We start from the raw sequence: 12,040 nt of genomic DNA on the forward strand, positions 1-12,040 counted from the left end.
AAATAACGCAAATTATACGAAATTAAACATTTTGTAAATTTGTTGTAAAAATCTTTTTTAATCATGTATGTACTTATAATTAGCATCGTTAATGGAAAAAAAGTAGACAAAACTGAGAGCAAAAAAGTAAACAAAAACTCGCCAGACTCAACAAATTAAGCATATTTTTCAATAATTTAAACATTTTCTTCTTTATAATGGTGCGATTCTTAATGAAAAATACGCCTAGTCGAAAAAGAAAACGGAAAAAATAGTGTTATGTTAACTTAAATCAATACTTTTTTAACAATTTAATCCAAACTTTTAAAAAACTAGCATCAACTAAACAAAAAATATGTGAAGACCTAAACTGAAAAAACTATGACTAAAATGTAAAAATAAGCCTATCTTGCAATTCTACAAAATATTGACAAAAAATAAACGGTATCACGAAACAAAACAAAATAATTCATTAAAAAGTGTATTGTGATAATATTGTTTCAAAATAATTTGAGTTTTTGTATCTTTTTTCCTTTTTTCTTTTCTTTTTGTTTCTTTCGCTAAGTCGAAAGACACAAACAAAAGAAAGTATGGCGACATAAGCAAGTTTGAGATACATTGCACCAATTTCAATACAATTTCTTAAAATAGAAAAATAAGCTGATCTTGCAATTAATTCAAAAAAAAAACATGGACAACTCTTCAAACAAACAAGACAAGCTCCCTTACTTGAAATAATGTTGTATTTTCCTTTTAGTCACTCATTTTAAAGGAAATTTTTGCAATATCTTTTATTAGTAATATAACCAATTTTTTCTTTATTCACGCGATTCCCAAAAATTTCTCAAAGAACGTGGGAAGAAATCAAAATGAAGAATCAGTTTTTAAACGATTTCTGGTAGTAAGTGAACAAAATAGCCAACTAAATACAAGTCAAATTCAACGAAACAAGATAAAATTATTCAATTCAAACGTATGTTTGCATTTTCTTGAGTAAATTTATATAAAATTTCTTAGAATAAGAGAAGTTAACAATACAAAAATAAGCCGATTTTGCAACAAATTTAACAAAATACAGATAACTTTTCAAAAACAAAACCAAATATCTCTCTCATTTAAAAATTAATTTTGGTAATTTTTTGCTTCAGTTAGACAATTTTTTTGTCATTAAAAGGCTATGCTAAACCGAACGAACTAAACTAAAAAAAGGATAGGTATCATCAATTTTTGAGCTTTTTTGCATCAGTTTAACTTAATAAAATAATAAGAGATTTCTGTATTAATTGAACAAAATCACACCAACTCGTAACAAAACAAAATTATACATTTATACATCTTATAATAAAAAAAATAATATTGAGCTATATTGAAAGAAACAGACTGAAAAAGATATATGCTAGAACAAATTTTTGAGTTGTTCAGCATCGATTAAAAAAATTGAAATAAGTGACATTCTCACTATAAAAAATAGCACTGTTCTTACGGTTCTTCAACAAAAAAGTTGAACGAAATAAAACATTTTTTAAATTTCGAGTAAAAACTAGTCTTTTTTCCTTATTTTTTTGTATTCAGTTAACATGGTTAATAGACAAAAATCTAAGCTGAGACATATCCTGTATGACTAAAGCTAATTTTAAAACTGAAAAATTAATATAAAACAAACAAAAAATTATATTTGCGATCATTTTAAATTTTTAATGCAGAAGTTTGTTGTTTGGCATCGATTAAAAAAAGTCGTGAAATAGAAGACATTTTTATTACTGAAAATAGTGATCTGACGGAATAACGAGCTAGACTGCAAGTTGAACAAAATAAAAAAATTAATTTAGCGTAAACATTTGTCCTTTTTACCCATTTTTTTAAAGTAGTTTTTGATAATTTTCCTTAAGAGAAACGAATTTAAGGACTGAGAAATAAAATAAAATGTGCGATCAGTTTAATTTTTTATGCGAAATTTAATTCCTGCAACATGTGTAAAGTAAACCGAGTGAGTCAATGTTTGTAAGCAAACAAATGTAAACTGTGAGCGTTATCACTATTAGTTAAATATTGTATCGAAAAAACTCACCTGAGAATTCTGTGTTCTGTTTAAGATCTTCCAAAACTTCCGGTTTCAGTTTACTATTCTGCTTCCCCATGGTCTTGCGAACAGCTCACTGCCGCTCCCTGTACCGAGTTAACCGAGTCATCTCCCTTAAATCACACCGTATCACACACGCTCCTCACACACCAAAAACAACAAATTCGCCAAATAATACGTATATCATTTAATTGTCATAATATTTTGTGTTAAAAATTCAAAGAATATCTGCCATCAATAAGTGTTAATAATTCAATTTTACGTAGAGAGCGGCTCCTGGCTTCGTTATCATACCCATCTACATAATATATGTCGCACACAAGAGGCTCCACAACCCCTTGCATGCGTTACAAACTTACGTTAAACATCTAGAGTAATATGTCTGTTATGCCTATGTTACAATATGTGCAAGTAGAAAAATATTAATTAATAGATAATCAACTAACACTTTCACAAATATGCACTAAATGATGTATCACATTTGTTACTTATGCCATGATGATACGTTGTTTCAACATGAAGTAAGAGAACCGAGCGAAAAACACAAAAAACAGAGTGCATTTTTAGTTAGTTATCAACTAGAAGGACAATTTCCTATGCGAACTGCGACACGAGCTAATTTTCCAGCATTGAAAAATTAGCTCTCACAAACACCAACTAGAAAATAAAGCACTGGTAACCTAGCGAATGGAATGAACAAACTTGCAACTTTTTACAAATGCACTCACACATTTGGTTACATTGGAAGATTCTCAGCTGTTTGCCCTCAAATGTGCAAGCACTTGACGAGAGGAATGGTGAACAGAAATGGAATAGATCCGAGCTGATAAAGTTTCATACACTAGTGTGCCTTTACAGTTAGAGCAAGACAAGTGAATTTCTTATTCTACCTACAACATTACGCTACGCAATTTCAATTTGATTGTTTATTACAACGACTAGAGGTTTCTGAAAATTCTTCGAAAATGATATAAACGGTTCAGTCCCCAATTTCAATTTGATATGCACTGAAACTTCCAACCAATTAACTCAAAGTTGGTTAATTAAAAATTAATGTACCCAACTCTCTTTTAATCAGTCAGGAGCTAAGACGTTCCATGGATGGAAAATACCCTTTCTTTAATTACTTTGATATTAGTTTTTTTTTTTATTATTTTGATATCAACTAAAACGTAGGCAGCATGTAGCTAAACAAGATCTTTTCAACAGGGCATTGTAAAATTGTGCTATTTTGAAAACAAAAAAAATTCCCATGAAAATAGTTTGCGCGAGCTCAAATTGTGATACATCTTCAGTAGAAAATTGTATTATTCTACGATAAAATCTTATTTTTTTAACACTGATACTGGAAATGTTTACTTCAGGTTTTTCGTTTTATCGCAGTCCCCAAAGGAAGTACAGCTTGGTTTTCATGTTTGAGTTTTTATGTTTATGTCTGCCTTTGATTTTTTTGCAAACTTAGCTGAAAACCATGCTTGTGTTTGTGGTGTTTAACCGGTTACTTAACCGTCAAATAAGCCAATTTATGTAATCTATCTAAAACATCGAAGACTAAAAAAAAGTATAAAATTTGGTGTTTCGTTATTAGCGTACTTTCATTCAAGAATTATTTTTCTTGAAGTGAATAATTATAAAACAGAAAAGAATCACTCGATTCAGCACCATGTTAATTATTTAGAAAAACACCAAAAAATTAAAAATTTAAAAATACGACGCTTAGTATTTTTTATAAAAAATTAAATAGGTGGTGAATAAATCAATTAACAACACCAAAGTCATTTAAAACAACCCTGTATTTTAAATATACCGTTTATACGAAGTACTGCAATTATCTAGAGAAAACTATTCGAACTTTTAAACTTTTGCGTTTTTTTTATTACGTTTCCAGCAGTTTTGTTAGCTCATTCTTTATCTTTTCAAATTTCCTCTTGTTAAGGTTTTTAACTTGTTTGATTATTTCTTAAGCCAGTCGCAAAAAGCCACACGTAATTAATTTTTTCTTTGTTGAGTTGATGGAAAAGTTTTGCTAATTATGATGCTACAAAATCTCACTCTTGTCAAATTTCTCCGTTTCTTTTATTAGTAAAAATTGAAAATTATAAAGAAAATCTCATTTGTATAGCAAAAAATGTGGTTTTCTCCTTTTAGATTTTATAGCAAACTATTTTAAAGCGCTCAAAAGTGAATGGCAAAACTCTTTGGAAAAATACTAATTTAATGGAGTAGATACAGTAGTGGCTTCGCTTTTTTTCTTACTTTACTATTAGTAGAAGTTTTATTGCCAACTTTAACCACAACATTTTTAAACAAAAATAAACACCCTGTATTTTTAGTAAATACTTATATCGAAAAATACTGCAATTATCAAAAGAAAACTAATTATTTTTGTTTCTTAGCTTTTTTAGTTACCTCTTCAGTCAATCTAGAAAAAGCGAAACATTGTTCAATCTTAACTATTGTTTTTCTTTGTTTATTTAACAGAATAGTTTTCAAATTGTAGTACGAAAATTTTTTTATTTTTGTTGCCAATATCAATAATTTTTTTATCACCCGGAATACTTTTTTATTGGTAAAAATTCGAAAATCTTTAAACACTCTGTTTTATATTGATTCAATTTTTTTCCTTTAAATTTCTGGTAGTATTTGTAATTATGTAATTAGCAAATCATTGTAATTCTTATATTAATTTATTATTAGAATTATAACAATTTACATATTTTCGATATCTTTTTGATGAATGTTAAACATTCAAAATTTTTTAGTAAATGGCCTTTGGAGCATCTCTTCTTTTTTTTTTTAAGTTAGCTGTTGTAAGTCTTAACTTTTTTGTTCCACCTTCAATCTAATTTAAAAAAAAAGCGACACCCTGATCACTTACAATTAGTTTTTTCTTTGTCCAGAATATTTTTTTGGTTTGCTCTCGATAAACCTCTCACTTAGTTTTTTTTATCACTTAAAATTTTTGACATACGTAAAAAATTCCAAACTTTTTAATAAATGGCCTTTGGAACATCTCATCTTTTTTTATTTGCTGTTTGTAAGTCTTTAACTTTTTTGTTACACCTTCAGTCTAATTCAAAAAAAAAAAGGCTACATCCTGACCACTGACCACTGACAGTTTGTTTTTTTATCACTTAAAATTAAAAAATCTTAAAATATTGTGTGTTTTATTTCATAGCAAACAGTTATGTATTGCGTGGTGAAAAGAACTCACTTTTTAATACAAAATTTTACTTGTAATAATAATTGGCAACATTATTATAACTTTTGCATATTTATGATTATTTTTTAACGGATTTTTTTTCATTAAATGGCAAAACGTTCGCTTCTTAAAATATTGTAGTAACACATCTAGTGCCCTTATTTTTTTCTTACTTCAATTGGCAGAAGTTTTATTGTCAACTAAAACTGAAATAGGCGTTTGTAATAATTAATGTCAAGTCACTGAATTTTTTTATTAATTAATCGAGGAATTTATGTGCAAAAAATTGTTATTAGCCCAAAAAAGAGTTTAATTGAGTTTAATTGATCACATTTTATAGAGCAGAGTTAATTGAAATAGATTAACTTGATTTTTGCAAAGTAAATGGCAATTAAACTTAACTGTTAAAAACAGTTAAAATTTAAAAATCTTAAAATATTGCCTGCATTGTAAAAAATCGATTTTTTCTTTTTGAATTTCATTTCATAGCAAACAATTTCTCTAAATATTACGTATTGAAAATATTTAAAAATAAAAATTGAAAAATAATACGTGAAAAGTACTGTTTTTAATAGAAAATTTTTCTTCTAATAATTGGCAACATTATTATATCTTTTAATAGTGCACTATTTTTTTTCTTACTTCAGTTAGCAGAAATTTTATAGCCAATTTAAACATTCTTGGTGGTCTGGTGTACAGTGTGAGTTTACTAAAAGCGAGACTAAAGCATATTTCACTGTATTTCAAACAACAATAATAATAATCACACAGAAATCTGTAGGTCTTTGCTATTCAGTATACATTTTTTCTGTGTGTATGAGATTTTTTCAAAATTTATCTACAACGAATAATTTATCTAAAATTAAGACACTAATTTTTTTTATTAATAAATCGATGAATTTATGTTGTATTGTGCAAACATTTCGTACAAAATCGTTAACTTAAAAAAATTAATAAAAGTAATTTGACTTAAATTACTACAGTAAAACCTCCCTTAACGGACACCTCTTTACAACGGACATTTTTGTAGGAACGCAACACCTCCCATTAGCGGACACCTCTCCACAGCGGACATGTTCCCCATCGTGTCCGTTGTCGAGAAGTTTTACTGTATTTATTTGGCAAAGATCAAATCAAAGACAAATGAAAATTTGATTACAATTATTTTTCAGTGACTTAATATCAATTGATTAATTTTAATCAGAAAAACATACACATTATTCAACAAAAAATACTTTTAGTAGACTCACCTTGGACTTAATTTTCACTTGATTTATTATTTTTATTTAATGTTATATTAGGAAAAAATATTTTGACGACACTGCAGCTACAAGAAAATTGACTCAGTAATTTAGCGCCTAATCAAAAGGCAAATATTTTTTTCAAATAGATAGATTACATAAAAATTCGCTTAGGAGGATGCCAATCAATTAACACCTAGAAAACGACAAGTTCAACGTTCGCGCTCATTCTCACACCAACGATTTCAATTCGGAAAAAATAGTCAAATGGGTCACTACACAGGACAGTAAGTAACACTCATGATATGCTTAAAATGGTAAATTGGTAAATACATCCATATTGTAAACACCCATTTATAAATCGACCTGAACTGATATAATAATGTGCGGATTGTGCACGCGATTTGTCTAAGCTCTAGTTGAATTATCTAAGTACATAGTTATGAATTAACGGTTTGTAAAAAAATTGGTTCGAAATGCTTGAAAGCGGCATGCTCTTATTACGGATTAAAATCACGCAAACTGGTTTACAGTCTACGTACGTACGTACAAAAATATATGGCAGTTTCGAACGAAATCAATGAAATTATTCTCATGAGAAACACGAACTAGTACGCGGTTGACGACAAACTTCGATCGCGCTACACACTACCTACCTACCTCTTCTACGCCTTTTACAAATAATTGACTTTAGCTTTTATCATTTAAGACTTGGTCTTTAGACAGGGTGTTGCTTCCAGCTCAAAATTGCGTAAGAAATATATCGATATGGATTGTCACTCATCAATCAAACACCCTGTAGAGTTATTGGTCGTGGTTAATTGTCGTGTTAGTTAGTTCTCGTTTAATTCTTTCACCTCTTAATCCGTAATAAAACGTACCATGGTTGGACTAAATCAATGGGGCAATAAATACAAAGCTGTGATCGATGTTGTTAACTCATGCACAACTACAAATCTCGGATGGTTTCGTCGATTCGAAAGTATATGAAAATGTACCCGTGGTCTGACAAGAGTTGCTCGCACAAAGTCTCTTCAACGCCTCCATCAGCTTAAGACACATTTCCGCGCTCAATCGCATCGCTGCTGCTGCACATTAAGGAGCTAGCATTTTCGACAGCTCTTCGTCCTGCAAGCATCCTTTGAGAAACTCGTCCTGGGTGAGTTGGCCGTCGTTGTTCTCGTCCATTTTCGCGAAGATGTTCTTTGCCCGCTCTTCGGCGGAATCCGCAGGGCGGTTGGACGAACAGGCGCCCAACATGTCGTAAATAGCCTGGAAAAATGGTTTGTTTATGCAGTATTGACGTTTTTGTTCAATTGGAAAACTGTGATAATGATAACAAATGCTCAATGACGGGGGAATTTTCCATTGTGGAAAGCTCTTGACGTCAGGAAAATGAATTGTTGGGGCTTTTTATAGAACAATTATTCAGGAAATGTGACAAAAAATAACACTAATACAGGGTGAGTGAAATTTTTAAATATGCAACCAATAATACTGGTTCCAGCTGACCAGGTGGGTTATTCTTAAAGAAATAACAATTAATCCACAATTACATTGTTCTAAGTATTATCACGTCTGTCTTGAAAATTTGCTAAAATTTCATTATGGACTGTTACGATTGAAACGATAAAAAACCAATGTTGATTCAATTAATGTTTTCGAAAATCGAACAAAGTATCCAAGTGGGAAGTGCAATTAGTATTTTTGGTTGCATCTCAGAACATGTCAGAAATAACCAACTATTGACTCACCCTGTATTTAATTTAGAAGGGAATCATAGAAACATGAATAAATCAATTAATTATAACGAAGAAAGCCAAAAGTTTTCAAAAAATTGAATTATTTAAAACAAAGTTTGGAACCAATTTACGAGTAAAGGAATAAAAGTAACGCGATATTCCTCAATCGTAAGTTTTAGAAGTTCTAAAATTACCAACAAAATATTAATTTATTAGAACTTCCACAAAAAAGTGAATAGTTATTCTCCTTTCTCTTATTGTTATTAAGTTATCTAAGTCTATTTGTGTTTTTCTTTGGATCAAACTTACTCTTTTGAATAAAATCGTAGGATGTCTATATTATTTCCATTGTAAAAAGCTCCTGACAGCATGAAACTGAATTCGCGCGGATTTTTGCAAACAATTATTCAGGAAATGTGCCAAAAATTATGGTAATATTGAATTCTAAAGAGAATCATAAAAACACTTAAATAGCAATAGTCAATTAGGAATTAAAATCAATTGTCAGTGTCAAGAATTTTGAAATTATGTTGGAACACTGATACGTTGTCATAGGAACAAAGCCTGGAGGACTACTTTTAAATGGAATTGCCAACGTTGAAATAATTTGACAATTGATTTTAATTCCGAATGGACTTTATATCAAAGCCAGCCAAAAGTTTTCGAAAATTTAAAGCATTTTTTATTAAAAATTGATATTGGAACCAATTTAAAAACGTGTAAAGGAGTAGAAATAACACGTTATTCATCATCAAAAGTTAGTCTCACAATGTTTGGAGGTTCCACAATTACAAAAAAATGTTCGTTTATTAGAACTTCTACAAAAAAGTGAATAGTATTCGTTTTTTTCTTTTATTATGAAAAACGCCAAAGTAAATAGTATTCATTTTTTCTTTTATTATTAACAACGTCAAAGTCTGTTTAACGAACGATTGTTTTTCTTAGTCTGAGACCTACTCTTTGGATACGTCTCACGTTTCCTTTTCTTCTTCTCTAAACCAGCAATTACATACATACAAAGTCTGTGGAACTCGTGGAACAATATAATATTCAGGAGTATCAGATAAATGCTCCTGAATTTTAACCGTATGTAACGCCTTAACGTGTCTTGAACATTGCAGATCTATTAGCAGGCACTCCTGGAAAAATGCCTGCTAAGTAATGTTAAGTTTCTTCCAAAATACTCGATTCGATTTATATTTAATATATTTTGCGAAACAAGAGTTTTTGAGAGAGGATAATTAAAGTAATTCATGTGTGAATATTTTTTTTGGGCTATTTTCACACCCAAGTTTTTCTTGTGCCGTCCGTCATGTGTAAATAAAAATTGAATTAATCATAAGTCCTTGCACTTATTCTTCGGTCTTGTGGTTTTAGAAGTTTCAACAGGTTAAAATTAGTGCCTTTTAAATCAGCAGAGTTTTATAATAAATGTTCAACGATAAAAATGTGAGGTCTTTTTTGTGTCCCGTCCGTCATCAGTTTGTATTTCGTTTTCCTGCTAATATTTCAAATTTTAGAAATGTGGCTTCTATTGATACTATTCGTAAAAACTGAAAATAAAATCTAAAAATTTGTGCAAAGTGTCCTGTCCGTTAAAATGGAATGGCTTCTAAAATTAAAGTGTTCATTCATTAAAACTTCGACAAAACAGTGAATAGTTATTTTTTTTTTGTTATCAAAAACTTCAAAGTCAATGCTTAACAAACGATTGTTTTTCATAGCTTGAAATCTACTCTTGGCCATTTCTCACATTTCCTTTTCGTCTTCCCTAAATCAGCAATTTCATACAAAATCCATGGAACAATATAATATTTAGGAGCATCTGTTATATGCTGATGAATTTGGTAAAATTTATTAGAATATCTCAATTATCTTGAAAAAACTTTTCAATTTTTGACAATTCCGAACCAACATTGAGAGGATTCCTGTCCAAATGAATTGAAATTTTGCACACTTACGTAATTACATAAACTTTTAAATTTTAAAAACCTAATCTCTAAGTAAAAACTTTTTTCTTTTTTACTGCATTTTTTAAATAAAAGCTTTTTTTAAACATTATTTTTACATGTTTTTTTATTATTTCCAATGACATTTTGAAATAAAAAACGCTTGAATGGTGTTTCCCGTAAGAATACGTCCAAAATTTTCGCTAGCCTCAAGAAAAACCCCACAGAAATTATGTAAATATACACAATCATATTTAGCACACATTTAGTTGTAGTCAAATTCAAATTTGTTTACATTTGAACTTAATTTTTAATTAATTCAATTAATCCATCAATGGTCGATTAATTTTAGTTGGCATTTACTTTGCAAAACTCCAAAGTGATCGAGATTTTAAAAACTTATTACTATTAAATTTAATATGAGCTGCAAAATGAATAAATAAACGTAGTTTTTAAAATTTTTTGAGGCTAGCGACCAATTTTTTGCGTATTTTTTTTTAATAATGTTTAGCGTTGTTTGTTTCAGAATTCATAATTTAATTAATTTGAATTATAAGGAATTGTTAAAAGAATTGAAAAACTACACATACATAGATACTTATAGCCAACGCTGATTCCTGTGTGACTATTAGTTTTCGAGATATTTTTAGCAAAATGTTTTTACCCATTTTATTTTTGCTTATTACAATTACAGTTTAATTACAGTTAATGTATGTAGGAAAAATATAAGTTACTCACACAATAAACTTCATATTTCATTATTATGAGGACTAGAACAATTTTTTGAAGTATTTTTGGACATAACAGAATGCTATTATTCATAGAAAAAAAAAATTCAAACGCTATTTGTACCACAATGGTTTTTAAGAAAGTAAACCTCGTGTAACAATTTGTCTCTTCATTGATAACTTGGTACTTCTTCCGAAATTATTGTTTTTAGTTTCTGGAGCCCAATTTTTGGTCCTAATAATGTAATCTACTGTTTTCTTCAATCACTAAGAAATTCTAAAAACGTCACATGCACAGGAAATGGAAAACGCTCTTAGCTTTAGACTACAGAAAAAAAATACTTTTAGGAGACTAACATTTGCTACTCAAATGCATGTTTTACCCTATTTTAATTTTCTCTTGAAAACATTTTAAACACTATTACTAACACCTTCTCAACTTGAATTTTAATTAAAAAAAAAAACAGTTTGATTTCTAATTGACAGTAATTTTTTTTAATCTAAGACTAATAGTGCGTCCTCAAATAAATTCCATTCAATTCTTATACGTTAGGTTTATTCCAACTTCAGTTCCAAACTGATTAGAACTTCACTAAGTCTGTGCTGTGTATAAACTACTTTAAACTCTGGTTGGAACATTTCCGAACTCCAATATTCCAATAAACAATAAAATGATAATACACAGTTCAAAAATTCTTCAAGTTTCAGACCATGTCAAAAGTACTTCCTTATTTTAAGCATAAAAATAAAATCTTTATAACGAAAAAAGAAAAAATACTTTATTCAATTTAATAATTTAATGCGATCCTACAGGAAGTTAGTTTTTTGTTTTTGTTAATGAAAACGAAAATAATTGCATTGCATTGCAAATTATAGTCTACGGCAATTTTTTTATATTTAACAATGACAAATTTAACAGCAAATTACATAAAGATTTTCCTTTTTAATTTTTTAGACCATAGGACAAATAAAATTGGACTTTTTTAAACTTTTTTTTTATAAAGTTGTACAAATGTTGGAAATAATCCTTAGAAAAACGCCTTAAATTCTAAACTTTTCATATTTCAAGAATTAGTAACAGATTTTCTGTTTTTCAATCACTTTTAGTAAAAAAATATA

General features: G+C 29.0%; 2 protein-coding genes across 4 annotated transcripts in view; both read right to left on the reverse strand.

Moving 5' to 3' along the window:
• Nca (Neurocalcin) overlaps positions 1 to 12,040 on the reverse strand; it is a 73,163-nt gene that overhangs the window by 11,002 nt on the left and 50,121 nt on the right. The window contains exon 2 of one of the 2 annotated variants that reach the window (XM_008201564.3): positions 2,048 to 2,172. In XM_008201564.3, coding sequence (XP_008199786.1) covers positions 2,048 to 2,117 — 70 coding nt within the window. In that variant the 5' untranslated portion in view covers positions 2,118 to 2,172. The remainder of the gene's footprint in view (positions 1 to 2,047; positions 2,173 to 12,040) is intronic. The other variant, XM_964275.4, reaches the window with a different exon arrangement.
• The window catches only part of LOC657920 (uncharacterized protein), a 59,710-nt gene continuing 49,892 nt past the window's right edge, over positions 2,223 to 12,040 (reverse strand). For both annotated transcript variants that reach the window (XM_015984605.2, XM_964346.4), the window contains exon 5: positions 2,223 to 7,774. In XM_015984605.2, the coding sequence (XP_015840091.1) occupies positions 7,598 to 7,774 (177 nt within the window). In that variant the 3' untranslated portion in view covers positions 2,223 to 7,597. The remainder of the gene's footprint in view (positions 7,775 to 12,040) is intronic.

Source organism: Tribolium castaneum, chromosome 1, assembly GCF_031307605.1.
Source record: "Tribolium castaneum strain GA2 chromosome 1, icTriCast1.1, whole genome shotgun sequence".
NCBI classification, from domain to species: domain Eukaryota; kingdom Metazoa; phylum Arthropoda; class Insecta; order Coleoptera; family Tenebrionidae; genus Tribolium; species Tribolium castaneum.